Below are 22155 nucleotides of genomic sequence, written 5' to 3'. Positions count from 1 at the left end.
GATTTGTGTAAACAGAAATTACTTACTTAACTTTTTAGTATTATATGTATTTGAAATAATGAACATTCCCTATCCAAGGAAGGATCAGCTTTAGGGCTTATCAAAAAAAAAAAGTAATTTCACTTCCCTATTACTCTGCCAGGGGGTAGAAGAAAACAGAAGTTAATATGGAAAAAGCAGGTACATAAATGCAGGGGGATAGGGAAAATATATATATATTGATTCTGTCACTGTACTACAGAGAAGAATACAATGCTCCTCTTTTTATATGCTCCCCAACCAATTTCATGATCCCAAAAATACTTTCTTTAAGCATAAATGAAAAGCAAGCACAATATAAATAACTTCATTTTGTTTACTATGTGGTTATTAGCTATTATATGCCAAACTCTATGCTTAGCAACAGGAAGAAAAAAAGTAAGGGTGCTTGGGTGGCTCCATCAGTTCAGTGGCTGCCCTCAGCTCAGTTCATGATCCAAGGGTCCTAGGATGGAACCCTAAACACACCAACTCCCTGCTCAGTGGGGAGTCTGCTTCTCCCTCTGCCCCTCCCCTCTGTTCATGCTTGCTCATGCTTGCTCATGCTCGCTCTAGCTCATGAGCTCTCTCTCAAATAAATACTTTTTAAAATGACAAAAAGAAAAAGAAAAAGTACTAGTGGTATGTATCTAGTAGTACTTTGAGAACACAGAAGTCTTTGAAGGCATCTGAATCTTATCCATTAGGTAAAGACCCAAAGATTTTATAAAATAGAGTGGTACAGTCAAATAATTTTATTTTTTAAATTTAACCTCAATAAAGCTGGGGGGAAAAGACCATGAACAATATTTTAAGATATTACTCTGGTTATTGTTAGCTTGGAGACAGGGATATCTATTATGAAGCTACTAGCAAATTATAATTATTTCCCCATACCAATCCAAGATACTATCATTCTTTTCAATCTCCTACTTCAGGGAAACAAAAGGTCATCCGACAGAAATCCCTCAAACTTTTAACCACCAAACCTAAAACATCTGTATCTAATCTTCCCATCTGCCCTGTTTTACAAGGAACACACTACCTAAAATAAAACCCATCTCTCCACCAGCGGATCAGAGCTTTACTCCTGAACATAAGATTTTTCTGACCACAGCTTCAGCATTATCTGGTAGCATACTAGGAATGCAGACTATCGGGTAGCACACCAAACCAAATGAATCATAAATTGCAGCTTAACAAGATCCCCAGGTGATTCACATCATGCACGCTAAAGTTTAAAAAGCACTCGTCTTAACAGAAGCCAATCTTCTCCCAGTTTCTCAGAATCCTAAACACTATGGATATTCTCTCTCCTATCTCTTTGACCTTTAAAAGACAAAATCCCATACCCCCACTCCAATCTAACTTCTTGAAAAAGTTTTCCACACTCCCTGGCTCTATTTCTTCATATCCTACTTATTCCTGGACCCATTCAAATCTCTCCCTCACCACCACTCCACTCAGCTCTCATTAAGATCAATGTCCTTGAGAATGTAGCTAAATCCAAAGGACGCTTTCAGTCTTCACCCTACTTGACCTCTCACCACAATTCAACACAATTGTCCTTTCTCTTTTTGAATCACTTTCTTCCTCTGTTGACATGTACACTAATGATGAAAAAGCAATGGTGGATGAAGCTGCTGGCATTTCAGCATGAATCAAGGCAAGGGTACTAAACTGTACTACTATTAGCTGTATTCTTCACTGCTGAGCTTTGGCATGGGGGGCTGGAGGGGAAGCACTTTCACTACAGAATAACTCTGATGAAGGAAAAAATTATTAATTTTACTACATCACAACCCTTGAATACCTGTCTTTTTAATAACCTACTACAGGTAATGGGAAGTAAGTATAAAGCACTTCTGCCTCCTAAAGAATGATGGCTGTGACAAAGGAAAGCACTTGTGTGACTGTTGGAGAGCTCAACCAGACACTTTTTTTCATGCAACACCATTTTTACTTTAAAGAACTTCAGACAAACTGTGATTATTCAGACTTGGAAACCTGGCAAACATTTCTCAAAATTTAACAAAGTAAGCCTTCCACTACAAGGAAAACAACTGACAGTACTTATTGCCAATGATAACATTAAAGCTTTCAAGCAAAAATGACAATTTTGGAAAACTTGTATCTGCTACCATGAGCTAGACAGCTTCCCAATATTGAAACTTTTCTGATGAGATCAGTATTCATATTAAACAAATATGAGTTTGTGACACTGTAGAATGACATATGTCAATATTTGGATTATCGTATAGCTCAGTAAATCCATAACCAGGGCACAATTTTACAAGCTTAAACACAGACTAAAAAAAAAATCCACTCAAAGTACAAGAGAGACCAATAAATTTTATGTAACAGAGTACAAGAAGCTCACTGATAGGATTCACAATCCACATTATAACTAACCCTTAAGAAACTATCACTTGTCCAGTTTTGGTAATGTATCAAAGAATATCCATAATTATGTATAAAAATCACTACAACATTCCTCCCTTTTCCAACCACATTTGTGGAGGATGATTTCTGTCAAAACAGAATCCAGCAGGCTAAATGCAGAGGCAGATGAGAATCCAGCCAAATTCCAAACTCATGATCTCAGCCCCTCAAAACTCTTCCAGTGTTCTTTCTTACTGAATGGCATCACCATCCACTGTAACCTGAGTAATGCAAGATACTTCCTTTCTCACTCTCTCATATCCAATCATTCAACAAGTTCTATTTTTCTTCCTAAATCTCTCTCTCTACTTCTTCATACTTCTATTACTACAAACCTCTCGCTCAACCATAATCGGCAAAGCCTAGAAGAAATTGTTCTTTCTGTCCTCTCCACTCATCTATTCTATTCTCAAAAGAGCAGGTAATGTTTCTTTTTTTTAAAGATTTTATTTATTTATTTGACAGACAGAGATCACAAGTAGGCACAGAGGCAGGCAGAGAAGAGAGGAGGAAGCAGGCTCCCTGCTGAGCAGAGAGCCCAATGCCAGGGCTCAATCCCAGGAGTCTGGGATCATGACCTGAGCCAAAGGCAGAGGCAGAGGCTTTAACCCACTGAGCCACCCAGGCGCCCCTAGGTAATGTTTCTGAAAAACAAATGTAATCCTATCAATCACTCTTTTGCACTATTTCACTGCCTTTGCACTGCTCTTAAGATAAAACCAAAAGCTTTACTTCTCATATACAAAAGACTCCATCCCATCTAGCCCCTACCTTCTACGCAGCACTTTGGCAAACTCCTTGTCCCAGTCACACTAGTTTTCTTCGAGTTCTTCAATCATGCCCTACTTATCCCACTTCAAACTCTTTGCACATTGCCTCCTCTTCGAACACCCCTCTACCTCCTCTTCATACTTCAGCCCATAAACTTACTCATCCTTTATAACTCTAGGAAAAACCACCTCTTCAAAGGCCAGGGGCAACTGGGTGGCTCAGTGGTTAAGCCTCTGCCTTCGGCCCAGGTCATGAACTCAGGATCCTGGGATTGAGCTCCGCATCCCGCTCCCTGCTCAGCAGGGAGCCTACTCCCCGCACAGCAGGGAGCCTGCTCCCCCTGCCACCGTCTGCCTCTCTGCCTACTTGTGATCTCTGTCAAATAAATGAATAAAATCTTAAAAAAAAAAAAAAAAAAAAAGAGGGGCGCCTGGGTGGCTCCGTGGGTTAAAGCCTCTGCCTTCGGCTCAGGTCATGATCCAGGGTCCTGGGATCGAGCCCCGCATCGGGCTCTCTGCTCAAGCGGGGAGCCTGCTTCCTCCTCTCTTCTCTGCCTGCCTCTCTGCCTACTTGTGATCTCTGTCTAATAAATAAATTAAAAAATCTTAAAAAAACAAAAAAAGAAGAAGAAGAAGAAAAAGGAAAAAAAAAAAAGAGCCTTCTAGTACCTAAAAAGTACTATCACTAGGGTGTCTGGGTGGCTCAGTCAGTTAAGCATCTGCCTTTGGCTCAGGTCATGATCCCAGGATCCTAGGATCGAGCCCCGAGTCAGGCTCCCAACTCCTTTGGGAGCCTGCTTCTCCCTCTTCCTCTATTTCTGTCTCTCATTAATGAATAAATAAAATCTTAAAAATAAAAGTACTATCCCTAGTATCCCATTTTCTAAATCTTAGATTCTACCCAGAAAATAGAACTTTTTAATTATACTATCTGAAGAGACAGGAGGCAGGATCTACAAGTGCCCAGGATTTACCTATTTATAATAACATGTACAATAATCATCCATTTTAATGTGAATGCAAACTCATTTGGAACTCATTAAATTTAACTCTTATTAAATTTATAACATATTAAATTTAACTCACTAACATATCACAGATGAAAGCAAAAACTCACCTTGAACCTGAATTTTATTTTTTAGAGCATTACCCTGTAAGTTCAGGCATTAATAGGAAATATCAGAGCTTCACAGAAAATATACATTCCTTAACTTTAAAAAGACTGTCAAGACTCTTCAAAAAATGAAGAGCCATATATAATACTAAAGGAAAGACAACCATTAAGTGAAAAGCACTATGCTAGGGATTTCACATCTATCATCCCTTTTAATCTTCACAAAAACTGAACCCAAATCTATCCCATCCCAAAGGCCATTATTCTACCACACCATCTGCCTTTCCTAACTAAAGAGACATGTAACTATTAATACAAGCTAATAAGGGAAATACATATCTGAACATATAGACATCTTCTACTTTATTCAATATAAATAAGGACTGTTTGCTAGTATCTTAGGAAATCAAGTTGGTACGGGAAATTTTCAAAAATTCAAATTTCAATATTCAAAATATGCACATCATCTTGCTTTTCCCCTACCCTGTTTCTTGACTCTTGCCAAGAATTTTAAAAGACTCTCCAAAATCAATCAGCTTCACAAAATAAAGTCCCAAAATAAAATTCAAAACTAGAAATGTAGTATTGGTAGGTAGCCCACTTTAACCAAATCACTTTTCATACACATTCTTTCCTTTAATCCTCACAAGGAACCTACTGCTATTCTACACAGAAAGAAACTAAACTAAGGCTCTCAAAGGCTAAATTAAGACGTAGTAGACCAAGAATCCAAGAACATGAACCCAGGTCTCTGATGCCACCGCCCATTCTTTCCACCTCACCAAGCTGCCTCTGGTTTAAGGGACTCAAAACAAGTTCCCTTGTGACAAGAAAATCTTGGACTATAGAACAAAGAGAGCAAACTAAGCGTTTTTTAAAAAACTGTTACAAATTTAATCAAAGATCTGTTTTTTGATAGACAAATTACTAGTATGCTGCATGAAATAGGAGTAACCATTCCAATTTGAAAATAAGTCTTGTTATCTTAGTAAATAAAAAATATAAATCCTATCTGACTTTAATTTCATCTTTCATAACACTGTATTGTATCAAATATAAATAAGCCTAGAAGAGAAAATGGAAAGAACAAGTTATGTTAGGATGGTAGGATTTTATATATGGATGTTTTTTATTTTAAAAATTTCCTTTAAAGGCACCTGGGGGTTCAGTTCATGATCCTGGAGTCCTGGGATGGAGTCTCACATCTGGCTCCCTACTCAGCGGGGAGTCTGCTTCTCCCTGTGACCCTCCCCCCACTCATGCTTGCTCTCTCTCTCATCCTCTCTCTAATAAATAAATAAATAAAATCAATAAAAATAAATAAATATTTCCTTTAAAATTGTTTTAATCGGTAACACCTTTTTTAAATGCCACTACAAATAACTACTATATATTAGTACTTAGTAAAGATACAAAACAATCATTACTTTGATTGGCAAGTGTAATTTCTTATTTTTTAAAGATTTTATTTATTCAACAGAAAAAGACACAGTGAGAGAGGGAACACAAGCAAGGGGAGAGGTAGAGGGAGAGCAAGGAGCCTGATGTGAGACTAGGACGCTAGGATCCCAGGACACTAGGATCATGACCTGAGCCTGAGGCAGATGCTTAACGACTGAGCCACTGAGGTGGCCCTATTTATCTGAGAGAGAGAGAGAGAGAGAGAGAGAGAGAGAGAGAGATAGCCACAGGGAGCACAAGTGAGCACAAAGCGAGCACAAGCAAGCGCAAGCTGGGAAGGAGGAGAAAAAGGTTCCCCACCCAGCAAGGAGTCTGATGGCGGATTCCATCCCAGGACCCTGGAATCATGACCTGAGCCAAAGACAGACACTTAACAGACTAAGCCAACCAGGCGCCCAGCAAGTATAACTTTTAAAAAACCAAAGTAGGGGCGCCTGGGTGGCTCAGTGGGTTAAAGCCTCTGCCTTCAGCTCAGGTCGTGATCCCAGGGTCCTGGGATCGAGCCCTGCATTGGGCTCTCTGCTCAGCGGGGAGACTGCTTCCTCCTCTCTTTCCCTGCCTCTCTGCCTACTTGGGATCTCTGTCAAATAAATAAATAAATAATCTTTTTTTTTTTTTTTTTTTTTTTTAAGTAATTCTCAGGTAATGAAGACCCTCCAATGAAATCTGAGAATACTCAAAAATCTATTTCACTTTTCTATGAATGCCGCTAAAATAAGTATCAACAGGGGGGCCATTATTATGCATTCAAAGTTTTGTTAATAACAAAAACTAGTTGACATGAATGGGCCACTAATAAATTGTGACTTTGGGTAGGAGGATGGGGTAACTGGGTGATGAATCACTAAATTGTACCCTTGAAACCAGTACTATACTACAAGTTGACTAATCTGAATTCAAATAAACTCTTGAAAGAAAACAAAAATAAAAAATAGTGAATTTGAAACTTTGTTTATAAGAATTTTTATCCTAAGATTTTTACTGTCTTAATGGGATTTACAACTAAGAATTATTAACTTTATTAATTCATCTTCATTAATTATTCATTCAAAAATGAAGACAATTAAAAAATATTTTGTCAATTTAGAGGCGCCTGCGTGGCTCAGTCCATTAAGCGGCTGCCTTTGGCTCAGGTCACCATCCCCAGGTCCTGGGCTTGGATCAAGCCCCATGATGGGTTTCCCTGCTCAGCTTCTCCCTCTGCTTCTCCCCCACCACCACCCACTCATACTCAAGCACACACACTCTCTCTCTCTAATAAATAATCTTAAAGAAAAAAAAATACTTTGTCAATTTTATAACAGCCTTTATTGCCACCTCAAAGAAATTGATAATTATACAAAGTTTTAAGTCAACATCTCAAACATTTTCTAATTATCTCAAAATGGCATTAAAACAAATACAGAAATCTGAGTTTTCATTAACTATCAGAATTCAAAACTGTAAATAAGTAATATAAAATAAAGAGTAAAAGTATTCAGAAGAATGGTTAATCTAACCAGGCAAGTAATCATATAAGAGGAAAAACAGCATTAATAGCCAATCTAGTAATGAATTCTTTTACATTTTCACACAAATTCTACATTAAAACCTCTGAATAAAATTGTTTAAACTCCAAATTTCAAAATCTGTTTCTCCTAGTTCAAAAATATGCTATTATGAGTAACATCCGATTTATACTCTCCAAACTTAAATTTAAAAAGCAATCATTTGCTTTAAGGAAAGTACAATGTCATATGAGTTAATACTAATGAAGAAAGGGGCACCTGGAAACTGTTATCATCTTCTGTACTTTAATGTTTATTTCAAGTTAATTTCTTGGTACAGAAACAGGTACCTTTAAAGAAGTATTTGTATTTTCCCAGTTCATAATATATTTTGAAAATGAATCAAGCAAGCTATGGGTTAAATTTAGTATTCCCTAATTCCTATTCATTCAACAAACATATATTTGTGTCATCACTATTATCATTACAGGAATTACTTCACCTACCAATGTCGATTTCTCAGAAAAGTGTAAATGCAAACAAAACTGCAGACACTTCTAAAAAGATAAAACTCATTAGAGAAAAGTCTATACAAACTGAAGTCAGCAAATGGCTGAAAACAGATGTCACCACAGCAACCCCAAAAGAAGACCGAAGGGATGTACTTACGTTTCAAAACAACGATCCACGTTGTCAGACATCAAAAGCAGCATGCATAGCTGTTCCAGGGCTATTAGTTGCATGTCCCTTTCATCTCCCTGTCCCATCTGCAGCCACTCCAGCAATGTATCAGGATCCACATCTGCCATGGTTTTTTAAAAGCCTCTTTGCTTAAATTTAAAAAGGAAAAGGAAAGAGTCCTTTAAATACCCAGAACTGATCAGCTGGGGTTTAAAAATTTTTCTTTTACATCAGCTAGAACCAAATGTTCCTGGTGTTCTCCTAGGAATTAGAAAAGACTTGTAAGTATGTTTGAGAGAGTACTTTAATGCAGTTTTTCAACTTTATTTCTCTGGTTTAACGTTCATGTATCATACTAAATAAAAACCAGTTTTGCATTAGAGTATAAGCTGATTAGGTTGCTACTTAACTGGAAACCAGAGCTGTGTCTGTCAAACACAGTCAAACTTTAGATCCCACTACTGCTGTCACCAATGTCTGTGCCAAAAGGCAAAGAACACCTTACTAAAGGTTCTTTTTTTTTTTTCCCAACAAAGTTCTTCCCCCCTCCTTCACCCAAAACTGATCTTCAGATAAGTGTTACATTCAGTATTTTGAGATTCTAAGCACTGTGTCCACTCCCCCTCCAAATTAAGTTTCTGCTTTAAAATGATCTCCCAATTCCACAAATTCTGCTGAATTCCCAATTTACCTACTGCTTCTTAAGACGTCCACATACAAAAAATATTTAGATACAAGTCGTATCTATGAATAAAGGCGTGGTTAAGAATTCGGGCAGTCTTGGCAACTCTTACAAGTTTAAAAAAGAAATGCTAAAAGTAAATGCAATGGACTAACACCTTACGGATCCGAATACAGGCCACTCTATGGCCCTCTTTCCCCATTCTCACAGAATGGGGCAGTTGGTTAAAAAATTATAATACAAAATAGAGAAGCAGCCCCAAGAGTCAAGTCATTACAAAAGCCCGTAGGCTCCCTGACGGAAGGACAGTTTTGGATCCCAGGTAACCCAGCTTCAAGTGTGTGAATCCAGCCACGGGTCCCGGTGGGCACCCAACGGCGGCGGCCAGCAGGGATGACCCAACACTCCGGGCCCAGCCGAGCCCCGCGCCGTGAGGCGCAGGCACCGCGCTCTGGTTTCTTGGCACCAAACCCTGCTAAGTTAGCTACCTGTGTCTAGGAGGGGGAAGTTCTGGAGGAGAGGCAGCAAGCCTCAGTGCCCAGAGCAGGCCGCCGGGCCGAGCAGGGCGGCGGGTCTCTCGGGAGCGGCGCCGGAACTTCGAGGCTCGGGGGGACGTCCCTGGCCCGACGGAGAGGCGAACCTTTCTCAAGGGCAAGGGGGGCCCGCCTTGGGCTCCGGCTCGGCCAAGCCTGGCTCCGGCTCCAGCAAGCCGGGCCCCGCCGCGGACAGGGCCGAGGGAGGGGAACAAAGGGGCTAAGCGGGTTAGTCGGCAAGCAGCCCCGCCGACCTCACCCGGAGCCGGGGTCTCGCTCTCCGCACGCCGCCGGGCATCCGGGATCCCGGCCCCCAGGTCGGGCCCTTCCGACCGCCTGAGGCTCTTCCGCCTCCCCGTCCCTCAAGCTCTTACCCGGGCTTGTCGTCCCAAACCGCTCCGGTCCAGCTCCGAGCAGGCCGCGGGCAGAGCCAGGCCCGGCCGCGGCCCTCGAGTTACCAGGAAGCCGCAGGCCGCGCAAGTCTAGCCGGGCAAGCGGCACAGGAAAAGCCGCGCCTTGTCCCTCCCCTTCCTCCGCGGGGACCTGGTAACAGGGAAGCGAGAGGTTCTCCCGACCGGCGGCAGCCAGCGCACGTCCGGTCCCTGCACGCGGCTCCTCAGGCCCGCACCTCAGAGGCCCGCGCGGTGCTGCCGGCAGCAGCGGAGGGCGGCCGCATCCATCGCGATTCCGGAGGGGGAAGGGAGGAGGGTCGGGCGAGAGCGGGGCGGGGAAGCTGCGGAGGGCAGCGGAGCTCGGCGGAGGCGGAGCAAATCGACTCTCCCGGCAGCGACCCCACCGGCCGCCAGGGGGGGCGCTGCTGAGACCGGTCGGACGGCGGCGTGGTAGCCCCAACCTGGGAAACCCGGCGGCCGGACGCGTGGCCCTCAGTACCAGGACGCTCTGGCCCTGCGGGCCTCAGACTCCCCTGTCAGCTGTCGCTTTTCTGTCGTGCACCCGCTCCCAGCACCCCCGCACACTGGTGCACGCACGCTCAGCCTGTTTTGCACCGTGCCTACACACTTAGCGTGCTGCTGCTGTTAGGCCCCCACGCTACACGTCATCGCTGTGGCCAACCTGTCCTTGCCGAGCCCCCCGCCGGCCTGGCGGCCCGTACTGCGCCTCGAGCTCCTCTCCTCCCCGCGGGGCAGCCTTACTCGAGCACGGAAGTGCGTCGCAGGAGGAAAAGCCACCACCGTGGGGTCTTAGGAGGCAAGCGGCCCGCAGTTCACCAGAAGGAAAACCTTTCACCACAGAACTGGGAAGTAAATATTTTCCAGCAGTATCTCCATTGCAATGATAAGAGAACTGAGGCTCCAAAAAAAGCGTAAATTCAGGCCCAGTGACGTCCCGGTAAGGAGCACCGCTAAGACTGTGCTTTTGACTCTTTTTCCTGTGGGTTGTGGTCTCAAGTACATCCGTGGTTATTCCCGTCAAACGTTTTGTGTTTCACACCCTTTAAAAATAAAATGAGCCTGCTTATAAGACCTATCTGGAGATTTTTTGGATGTAGTTCATTGGAAATGTGAATATAGCTTTTTTTTTTTTTTTAAGATTTTATTTATTTATTTGACAGAGGTCACAAGTAGGCAGAGAGGCAGGCAGAGAGAGAGGGGGAAACAGGCTCCCTGCCAAGCAGAGAGCCAGATGCGGGGCTCAATCTCAACACCCTGGGACCAGGACCTAAGCCGAAGGCAGAGGCTTTAACCCAATGAGCCATCCAGGCGCCCCAATATAGCTTTTTTTAAATAAAGAAATGAATCCCTTGGTTTCTGAGATAAGTAAACCCATACCTCAGCCACTCTCACTGTACTCTCCCCTTTTCATCTTTCATGACAAAAATGAATATTACATAATAGTATTTGAGTTGTGTTCCTTTAAGCAATCTTCATATGCTGGAAGAACCAGTATTCTGGAAATTACAGATTTGCACTTCAAATACATATAGGCACAGATCCCACTGTCACAGGTCATGGTCCCTAGGTCTCCCGTTAACAGTTCAAATCAAGAGAAAAGGGTAGAGGATTCTACTATCTTGTCACAACTACAACACATGACAGTAATTGTTTGGGAGCTATGACTATGACGTGGAGCTGCCAATAAAATCTTCAAGGAGGAAGATCTTTCTGGACTTTGAAGAATTGGTGGAATATGGACAGTGCAAGGGAGGGGGAAGAATACAAGCAAAGTCTGGTATTGTCCGACAAAGGAAAGAGGAACTGTGCCCCAAGCAAAGTTTCTGCATTAAGCAATGAAGTGGGGAGAAAGTGGGGACTGGAGCAAGCAGGGCTTTGAATGCCAACTGCAGAATTTAGGCTTAGATAAGTAACAAGTTTTGGATTAGAACACTGACGAGAATAATTAGAGTCTTAGAAAGATTGATGGAATGGCTAAAAGGAGCTACCAAGACAAAACAGTTAGCTGGGAGGTTGCTGAAATCCTCCAATGGTGGAGGAAGGAAGGGCCAATAAATGTAACAATTATTTTTAAAAAGATATATCAGAATTTAAATATTAACTTCAATTCTTTTTTATTCTTTATTTTTTTAAGATTTTTATTTATTGAAGATAGAGCGAGAGTGAATGAGAGAGCACGAGCAGGCGGAACAGCAGGCAGAGGGAGAAGCCGGCAGAGGGAGAAACAGGCAGAGGGAGAAGCAGACTCTCCACTGAGCAGAGAGCCCTGAGCCCCAAGGATTAGTCACCTTAAGCTAAACTTACTGTCTTGTTTTTTAACTTTTAATTTTGAAATAAGCTTAGATATTAAAAAAAAAAGTTGCAAATAAAATTAAGAGTTCCTATATATATATCCCTCATGCAACTTCTCCAAATGTTATAATTGGGATGCCATAGTTGAAGTAAGTGAATTTCAAGAAGGCGTTTGACAAGATTTCCTTTAAAATCTTAGGTACAAGGTGCTCAGTTGGTTATGCGTCTGCCTTCACCTCAGGTTATGATCTGGGTCCTGGCATCCAGCCCTGTGTTGAACAACACAACGGGCTCCAGGTGGGGTTCCCTGCTCTGCAGGGAGTCTGCTTCTCCCTCTCCCTCTGCCCCTGCTCCTCCCGCACTTCATGTGTCCACTTTTGCACACTTTTGCGCTCTCTCAAAGAAATAAATAAAAATCTTTCTATTTATTTATTTATTTATAATAAGTATTAAATTAATATCAAATATTAAATATTTAATAAATAAATTATATATAAATAGTTTTATTAAATAAAATAAATTAAAAATAAATATTTAATAAATAAATTAATTAATATCAAATATTAAATAAATATTTGACAGAGAGAGAGTGAGATCACAAGTAGGCAAAGAGGCAGGCAGAGAGAAAGAGGAGGAAGCAGGCTCCCTGCTGAACGGAGAGCCCAATGTGGGGCTCGATTCCAGGACCCTGAGATCATGACCTGAGCCGAAGGCAGAGGCTTAACCCACTGAGCCACCCGAAGCGCCCCAATAAAAAATCTTTTAAAAAAATTTTTAAAAATATCTTAGATATAAATATGTGCATTCTTTACTACAAAATTCACTTTTGATTTTCATTTTCTTAATATTGCCTTTTTTTTTTTAAAGATTTTTATGCATTTACTTGACAGAAAGAGAGCCGAGCATGGGGATCTGCAGGCAGAGGAAGAAGGAGAAGCAGGCTCCCCACTGAGCAAAGAGCCTAATGCAGGGCTTAATCCCAGGACCCTGGGATCATGACCCGAGCTGAAGGCAGACTCTTAACCAAGTGAGCCACCCAGGTGCTCCATATTGCCACTTTTTAAATGAAAAATATTAAAATTCTTATTGCCAAGAAAGAGGTGGGTCAGATGATAGTGTTGTTAGATAAAGTTGTAAGGTGAAGTCCTGGTTACCTGAACAACTATACCCAGAGAATGTTACTTAATGGACAAATAACTCCTTGGTGAAAAGTTTGTAAGATGCCAGAGCCTTTGTGTTGGCCATGTACTGTTGGACAACTTTATCTAACTAACTTCTTTTTTTTAAGATTTTATTTATTTGTCAGAGAGCACAAGCCAGGGGAGCAGGCAAAGGGAGAAGCAGGTTCCCTGCTGAGCAAGAAGCCCGATGCAGGACTTGATCCCAGGATTCTGGAATCATGACCTGAGCCAAAGGTAGACACTTAACCAACTGAGCCAGCCAGGCATCCATATCTAACTGACTTTGAACAAAAAATTTGAGGGTATGGATGATACGTTGTAGTATCTGATGAAGATTCAAAGATATTGCCACAGAATGCAGCACTGAGACAAAAATGAACAAAATTATTTTAGTAAGTCTAAATATTAAGGACAAAATATCATATTAAAAGATTGAAGGAAAGCTGCCTTCGAAGTTTATGGAACGAGCCATTAGCACTTCAGTTTACTGCATACTCTGCGTGAGCCAAAATGGAGGCTTAGGATGTGGTTACCACCCTCCTAACTCAAGGCAAAAAAGACTACACTCCTCTGTTCTGCTCTGACTTCATCTGAAGCACTGTTTTAGGCTTAGGAATCAGTTAATTAACATGGAGAAGCTGCAACATGCCCAAGGAGGGTAAAACAGTTGAATGGACTGGACTTGTTTTGCCTGGAGAAGCGAGGACATGGGAACATGACTATTACCTTCAATTGTTTCATGACCTGTCCTATGGAAGAGGGAGCCAACCTAGCATGCCACACAAAACAGCAGAACTAATAATACAATAATATTAATAGCTGACATTTTTGAATATTTAATATATGATACACATTTTACATGCATTCTCTTGTTTACTATAATTAGTCAATGAGGGCTTTAGTTTCTATTATTATCCTTGTCTTACAGAATAGTAAAACAAAGCTCAGAAAGACCAAGGTCGCACAGGTAATACGTCAAAGTAGTTAATACCCTTAGTGAAGTAATACTTGTAATACATTTAGGAGAGTGTTAGGACATGATAAATGTCTAATAAAGTCTAGCTGCAATAATAACAAATAGTACTATAATTATACTTAATTATTATTATTATTATTATTATTATTGTATTGACAGGCTGATGACTCTCAGCCTTGGCTACACATTGAAGTCTCTTAGAGCACTTTAAAAAATACGGATGGTTGGATCTTACCTTTAGAGATTCTGACTGAAGTAGTCTAAGATATGGCCTGATCATCTGACATTTTAAAGATTTATTTATTTATCCGAGGGAGAGAGAGAGAGATTGAGCGTGCATGCACAAACAGGAGGGGCAGAGGGACAGGGAGAAAAATTCCCAAGCATACTCCTTGCTCAGTGCAGAGCCCGAATCAGGGCTCAGTCCTATGGGAGCCTGAGACCATGACCTGAGTGGAAACCAAGAGTCAGTCACCCAACCAACTGCACTACCCAGGCTCCCTGGCATCTGACATATTTATTCCTTCCTTACTTCCTCCCTTCCTCCCCCGTCCCTTTCTGATTTTATTTATTTATTTGAGAGAGAAAGCACGAGCACGGGGTTGAGGGGGTGGCCAGAATCTCCACTAAGCAGGAAGCCTGGTGTGAGGCTGGATTCCAGGATCCTGGGATCATGACCTGAGCAAAGGCAGCCACTTAACAACTGGGCCACCCAGGCACCACGTTGGCATCTGACATTTTAAAAGCTCCCCAGGTGAAGAAAAATTTACAAAAATACATCTGATAAAAACTATGAAAATAAAGCATTCTTCAAACTAGGTGGAGCCTACTTAAAAAAAAAAAAAAAAAAGAACTCTTGGGGCGCCTGGGAGGCTCAGTGGGCTAAAGCCTCTGCCTTCGGCTTTAGCCGAAGAGAGCAGTCCCCCAAGCCGTACATTGTGGGAGAGAAGTTCTACGTGCCGCTGGAAAGACTCCTCGCTTACCCGAAGGTGAACCGCTTGGTGGCGGGCAGCACGGAGAAGCTGCGCACGGTGCTCGCGGAGGGACTGCGGCTGAACCGAGATCAGACCGCCGTGCAGGTGGAGTTGGTTGACTACCGCACACAGCGCCTCTTCGATGAGCATTTAGTCAGCCCTGCGCTGGAGTCCTAAGTGAGGCAGCCTAGTTTGCAATTTTCTCTAATCGTGTGTTTTTTCATAGGCTTTTTGTAGGGCGGTGGAGGGCCCATAATGTGCTTGTTCATGTTTGTTAGACCCATGTTGAATGTGACTTTAAAAAAAAAAAATTTTTTAAGCAAATTGGATTATCAAATAAAACCTTTCCCCAGGGAATAAGTAGTTTTAAATTAATTTTTTTTTTTTTAATTTAAGCCAGGATGGGGTGGAGCCCCACATCAGGCTCTCTGCTCAGCAGGGATTCCCCCTCTCTCTCTGCCTGCCTCTCTGCCTACTTGTGATCTCTCTCTGTCAAATAAATAAGTAAAATCTTGGGGCGCCTGAGTGGCTCAGTGGGTTAAAGCCTCTGCCTTTGGCTCAGGTCATGATCCCAGAGTCCTGGTATCGAGCCCCGCATCGGGCTCTCTGCTCGGCGGGGAGCCTGCTTCCTCCTCTCTCTCTGCCTGCCTCTCTGCCTACTTGTGATCTCTGTCTGTCAAATAAATAAATAAAATCTTAAAAATAAATAAATAAATAAGTAAAATCTTAAAAAAAAAAAGAACTCTTAAAATTCAGCAATAAATAATGAATAATTCAATTTAAAAATGGGCAACAGATCCAAACAGACACCTCACCAAAGACATGACAAATAATTATATGAAGAGATGTCCAATATTACATATCATTAGGTAATTGCAAATTAAAACAGTATGATACCAGGGAGCGTGGATGGCTTAGTGGGTTAAAGCCTCTGCCTTCGGCTCAGGTCGTGATCCCAGAGTCCGGGGATCAAGCCTGGCATCGGGCTCTCTGCTCAGCAGGGAGCCTGCTTCCTCCTCTCTCTCTGCCTGCTTCTCTGCCTACTTGTGGTCTCTGTCTGTCAAATAAATAAATAAATAAATAAATAAAATCTTTAAAACAAAAACACAGTATGATACCACTCTACACCTATTAGAATGGGCAAAATCCAAAACAATGGTAAGATCAAATGCTGATGAGAATGTGGAGCAAAGGTAACTCTCATTCATTGCTTATGGGAATGCAAAATGGAATAGCTACTTTGGAAGACAGTTTGGCACTTATAAAACTAAATATATTCAGGGGTACCTAGGTGGCTCAGTTGTTGTGGCTTCTGACTTCGTCTCAGGTCATGATCTTGGGGTCCTAGGATCAGCCCTAAGTTGGGTTGGGCTCCAGCAGGGAGTCTGCTTGTCTCTCACCCTCTCCCTCTCCCACGGGTCTCTCCTTCTTCCATTCCCCACTCTCGCTCTCTCTTTCTCTCAAATAAATAAATAAAATCTTTAAAAAAAAAAAACTAAACATATACTTACCATATGATCCAAAAATTGTGCTCCTTGGTATTTATCCAAATGAGTTGAAATCTTATGTCCACATAAAAACCTGCACATGGGGGTGCCTGGGTGGCTCAGTGGGTTAAGCCACTGCCTTCGGCTCTGGTCATGATCTCAGGGTCCTGGGATCAAGTCCCGCATTGGGCTCTCTGCTCAGCGGGGAGCCTGCTTCCCTCTCTCTCTCTCTGCCTGCCTCTCATGAAAAAAGAAAAAAATACACATGGATGTTTATGGTAACTTTATTCCTATTGCCCAAATTTGGAAGCATCCAAGATGTTCTTTAGGAGGTGGATGGATTAATAATAATAACCTGTGGTACATCCAGACAACAGACTATTATTCAGTCCTAAAAGAAATGAACTACTGGGGCGCCTGGGTGGCTCAGTGGATTAAAGCCTCTGCCTTAGGTTCAAGTCATGATCCCAGAGTCCTGGGATGGAGCCCTGCATCAGGCTCTCTGCTCAACCGGGAGCCTGCTTCCCCCGATCTCTCTGCCCGCCTCTCTGCCTACCTGTGATCTCTCTCTGTCAAATAAATAAGCAAAATCTTTAAAAAAAAAAAAAAAAAGAAAAAAGAAAGAAAAAGAAATGAACTATTAAACCATGAAACGACACAGAAGAACCTAAAATGCATATTACTAAGTGAAAGAAGCGAATCGAAAAAGGCTACATACTAAATGATTCCGACTATATAACATTCTGGAAAAGGCAAAACTATGAACACAGTAAATAAGATTTGTGGTTACCAGGACTACACGGGAGGGAGAGCTGAATAGATAGAACACAGGTGATTTCTTAAGGCAGCAAAACTATTCTTTATGATACTATAATGATGAAAATGTGTCATGATACATTTCATTTGCCAAAACCTATAGAATGTACACCAAGGGTGAATCCTAATGTAAACCATGGGCTTTAAGTGATAGTGATATGTCAATGCAGATTCATTAATTGCAATAGATATACCAGTCTGGTGGGGATTTTTTTTTAAGATTTTATTTATTTATGAAGATTTTATTTATTTACTTGACACAGAAAGAGAGCACAAGCAGGGGCAGTGGAAGAGGAAGAAGCAGGCTCTCTACTGAGTAGGAGGCTGATGTGGGGCTGATCCCAGAACCTAGGACCATGACCCGAGCCGAAGGTAGATACTTTTTTTTTTTTTTTTTTTTTTTAAGATTTTATTTATTTATGAGAGAGAGAGAGAGAGCGAGCGAGCACAGGCAGACAGAATGGCAGGCAGAGGCAGAGGGAGAAGCAGGCTCCCTGCAGAGCAAGGAGCCCGATGTGGGACTCGATCCCAGGACGCTGGGATCATGACCTGAGCCGAAGGCAGCTGCTTAACCAACTGAGCCACCCAGGCGTCCCCGAAGGTAGATACTTAATGAAATGAGCCACCCAGGCGCCCCTGGTCGGGGATATTGAAAGTGAGGAAGGTTGTGCATGTAAAGGACAGGGGGTATAAGGAAACTGTACTTTCTGCTCAATTTTGGTGTACCTAAAATGGCTCTAAAAATATAGTCTAGTCTGTTAAAAAAGTAAGTTCCCCAACTGAATCTAATGTGCTGCTAAGGTTGAGAACTACTGGCCTAGGTTTTTGTATGCATAATCTCCAACAGTTCTTCTAATATCCATCTGATTAGGTATCTGTGGTTATCCTACTTTACATATAAAGAAACTGAGGTCTGGAAGAATTAAATAGTTTGCCAAATTCACCAAGCTAGTAAAATGGGAACTGATTTTCACACATTTGCTCAGCCAACTCTCATGTGTATAGCCTTTTTACCATACCACCTTTTAATAACTGAAGCTGGTAGAGCAAAGAAAAATGCATTGCCTCATGAAGTAATAACTCCCCAACACTGGAAATATTATAGAAGAATCTGGATAACAGGGGCACCTGGGTGGCTAAGTTGTTGGGTGGCTGCCTTTGGCTCTGGTCATGATCCTGGAGTCCTGGGATCAAGTCCAGCTTCCGGCTCCCTGCTCAGCAGGGAGTCTGCTTCTCCCTCTGACTCTTCCCCTTTCACGTTCTCTCACATTCTCTCTCTTTCAAATAAATAAATAAAATCATTTAAAAATGAAAGAATGAATGAATAAATAAATAGAGTCTAGATAATAAGTCAGGGATGGCACAGATGACTACACTGTTTTTGTTTTTATTTTGTTTTGTTTTGTTTTCAGCATGAAGGAAGATAGAATAGGTTATCTCTCTCTCTCTCTCTTTTTTTAAGTTTATTTATTTATTTAAGTAATCTCTACACCCAATGTGGGGCTTGAACTCACAACCCAGAGATCAAGAGTTGCATGCTTTCCCTCCTGAGCTAGTCAGGCACCCTAGGTTATCTTGAATATTCCTTCAGACTCTAAGAGCCAAAGAGTTGAAGGACTTGGTTTGAGAATTAGACCTGCCCTTTACATAGCTGTGAGAGCAAAAAGTCACCTAACTTGTCTGTGCATTTTCTCTTGTGTAAAATAAAAGATAATGCTTATGCTAACACAGATCATTTTTCATATATATTAAATAATATTGGAGAATTAAATTTTTTTGTTAAAATCTTTTGCTAACTGTAAAGCTTTATAGAAATCAATTTTATGGCTTTTTAAATTTTTTAAAGTAAGCTCTATGTCCAACGTAGGTCTTGAACTCACAGCCCTAATAACAAAAGTCACATGCTCTACTGACTGAGCCAGCCAGGCACCGTTACAGAAATCACTTTTAACTTGAGATGGCTAATGATCCTAAAGCCTCCCTCATATCACAGTACTCCTTTGTTTACAATGTCCAAAGGCTCCCCATTGCCCAAAAAACAAACTTCAGAGTCCTTAGCATGGTGTTCAAGACCATTAGCAAACTAATTCCAATTAACCTCAATGTTCTCTTCAGCCACTAACTCTACCTAGGTTCCAGCCAAATTTCATTTCCTACTGTTTCAAAATGGCCACACTCTTTCATAGTTACAGCTTCTCAGAAATTGAGAGAAGCCAGGGATACTCCCATTTCCAATTAAAAGTTGAAGAAATGCCCGAACAGACATTTTTTGTAGCATATTTGAAATGTTTACATCTAATTATGCTTTTGATACATAAAAAACATAACATCATATAACTGTGTTATTCATAAGGTAAGATTTATTTTTAAAAATTAATTCATTAATAATGTCAGTCAGTGGGATAAGAGTTTAAATTTGAATGATACCTCCATTTCTGAACCTGTGAATCAATCTCAGTTAACTGTATATATTGAAGGTATTTCGTAAAAGTGGGGCCTTTCCCTGTTTCCCAAAAAGGGAACAGTGATCTCTTCCCTGTTTCCCAAAAAGGAACCCTCTTCACACTTCTGTGCTTCTCCACATGGTCTTCCGAATGTCTGGCCAGCTCCAATGGAACATTTGAGATTTAGCTCACATATCATTTTTGAAGCCTTCTGACCTACCATTCATATAACCTCCTTGATGTTCTCAGTGTAGTTGACAATATTACGTGGTAAGTATTATCATGGAGGAAGACAAGGGAAGTGTGTTCACATCTACCTTCTTCTAGACTTTTACGTAGTTCGTGGAAGATGAAGTTTGTGACTCACTGTACCTTTTACTGTGTCTGGTACATAGCAATTCCCAATGGCCATTCTCCTCCTCCTCCTCCTCCTCCTCCTCCCCCTTCTCCTCCTCTTCCTTCTCCTTCCCCTCCTCTCCCTCCTCATCTTTCTTCTCCTCCTTCTTTTTTCAAGATTTATTGGAGAGAGAGTGAGTGAGCATGAACTGGGGGAGGGACAAAGGGAGAAGGAGCAAGAGAATCCCCAAGCAAAATCCCTGCCTATCACTATCCCCTATGCGAGGCTTGATCCCAGGACCCCGAAATCACCTGTGCTAAGTCAGGCATTTAAGCAACTGAGCAACCCAGGCGCCCCCCTCAATGGCCATTATTGTTGTATTTTGACATGAAGGTGAAATATTAACAGGTAAACATATCCTGGTTTCTTGGGACATATATTCAGGTATGGTCAGTTGCCTTCACAAGATCTTCTGTTTTCATCAGGGCTTTATTCTTTTACTTGAATGCTCTTATGATAGGATTTCATATTTTAATTTAAAATAATATAATAAAATCACAATAAAAGTCAGCAGTTTTGGAATAAGGTTTCTTTAAAGCACACTATAGGGGCACCTGGGTGACTCAGTCAGTTAAGCGTCTGTCTTCAGCTCAGGTCATGATCCCAGGATCCTGGGGTTGAGCCCCTGAACCAGCTCCCTGCTCAGTGGGGAGCCTGGTTCTCCTCTCCCTCTGCTGCTCCCCCTGCTTATGCTTGCTTTCTGTCTTGCTGTCTCTGTGAAATAAATAAATAATTAATAAAATCTTTAAAAAAAGATGACAAATTCTAGTAATAATGTCATCTAAGACTCACTCTTCCAAAGGTTTCAAAAATAATGTATTTAAAAATAAATTCTAGAATTTTGACAGTTTTTTCAAGATTCACTGTATCTAATATATCTCTCTTGGAAGTGAAATAAAAAACCAAATTACAGTTGTAAAAGTTGTGTGCTTTATGTTCCTAGATAGTTATTCTTGCTCTAAGACTGAAAAACCCTTCTATAATTTGCTGTTCATAAATATCCTATAGTTTTCATCTTAAGGAAAATTATTCTTGAAGACAGATTATTATTCTTCTTTAGCATACTTGGGTACATAATAGTTGCTTTGTAGGCTTAGAGGAAAAGTATCATCTGCTTTACAAAAATTCATTCAATAAAGAACTTTCAAGGAGGGGTGCTTGGGTGGCTCAGTGGGTTAAGCTTCTGCCTTTGGCTCAGGTCATGATCTCAGGGTCCTGGGATCAAGGCCCACATTGGGCTCTCTGCTCAGCAGGGAGCCTGTTTCCCCCCCCTCCCCACCTCTCTCTACCTGCCTCTCTGCCTACTTGTGATCTCTGTCAAATAAATTAAAAAAAAAAAATCTTTAAAAAAGAAAAAATAATCGCCAACCACCTTGAGATTATTATCATTAACGTTTTGATAACATTCGTATGGCCTTTTTTGTTAGCATAAGTATAAACATATATAAAATCATAGGTATTATTAATTATGATCACATTTTTTTTTAATGGGCCCAAGGGTACCTGGGTGGCTTAGTTAGTTCGGCAACTGCCTTCAGCTTGGGTCATGATCCTGGGGTCCCGGGATCGAGTTCCAAATGGAGCTCCCAGCTCCATAGGGAGTCTGCTTCTCCCTCTGGCCTTCTTTCCTCTCATGCTCTCTCTCACTGTGTTGTTCTCAAATAAATAAATAAAATCTTAAAGAATAAATAAAGGGGGCTCAACACCCAGTATGAAGCCCAACATGAGGCTTGAACTCACACCCCTCAGACTGAGACCTGTGCTGAGATCATGAGTTGGCCACAAATTGTGATCATATTATTAAACACTATAAAGTTAATATGACATTTAACAAGTCTTAAGCCTTTTTCTTGGACTTCTTACGTTACCAAAGCCCAAAATCCACCTACCCATCACTATCCAAACTCCTGGATGATTAAAAGAGGGTTTTTTTTGTTGTTTTTTGTTTTTTGTTTTCTTTTTTTAAATCCCTTTTATCAGCTAACTA

At 41.4% G+C, this 22155-nt stretch overlaps 1 protein-coding gene across 7 annotated transcripts in view; it reads right to left on the bottom strand.

The window, feature by feature from the left end:
* Nucleotides 1-9861, bottom strand: part of HECTD1 (HECT domain E3 ubiquitin protein ligase 1) — an 89465-nt gene extending 79604 nt beyond the window's left edge. For 6 of the 7 annotated variants that reach the window (XM_032848896.1, XM_032848897.1, XM_032848898.1 and 3 more), the window contains exons 1-2: nucleotides 9563-9860; nucleotides 7962-8122 (exon numbers count right to left, since the gene is read on the bottom strand). In XM_032848896.1, the coding sequence (XP_032704787.1) occupies nucleotides 7962-8101 (140 nt within the window). In that variant the 5' untranslated portion in view covers nucleotides 8102-8122; nucleotides 9563-9860. Of the gene's footprint in view, nucleotides 1-7961; nucleotides 8123-9562 lie in introns of all 7 variants that reach the window. The other variant, XM_032848900.1, reaches the window with a different exon arrangement.
* Between the last annotated feature and the right edge of the window lie 12294 nt (nucleotides 9862-22155).

The sequence above is a fragment of the Lontra canadensis genome, unplaced genomic scaffold, assembly GCF_010015895.1.
Source record: "Lontra canadensis isolate GAN:19392208 unplaced genomic scaffold, GSC_riverotter_1.0 scaffold214, whole genome shotgun sequence".
Lineage (NCBI taxonomy): Eukaryota > Metazoa > Chordata > Mammalia > Carnivora > Mustelidae > Lontra > Lontra canadensis.
Note: the sequence above shows the minus strand (reverse complement) of the source record. Positions and strands in the feature narration are given on the sequence as shown.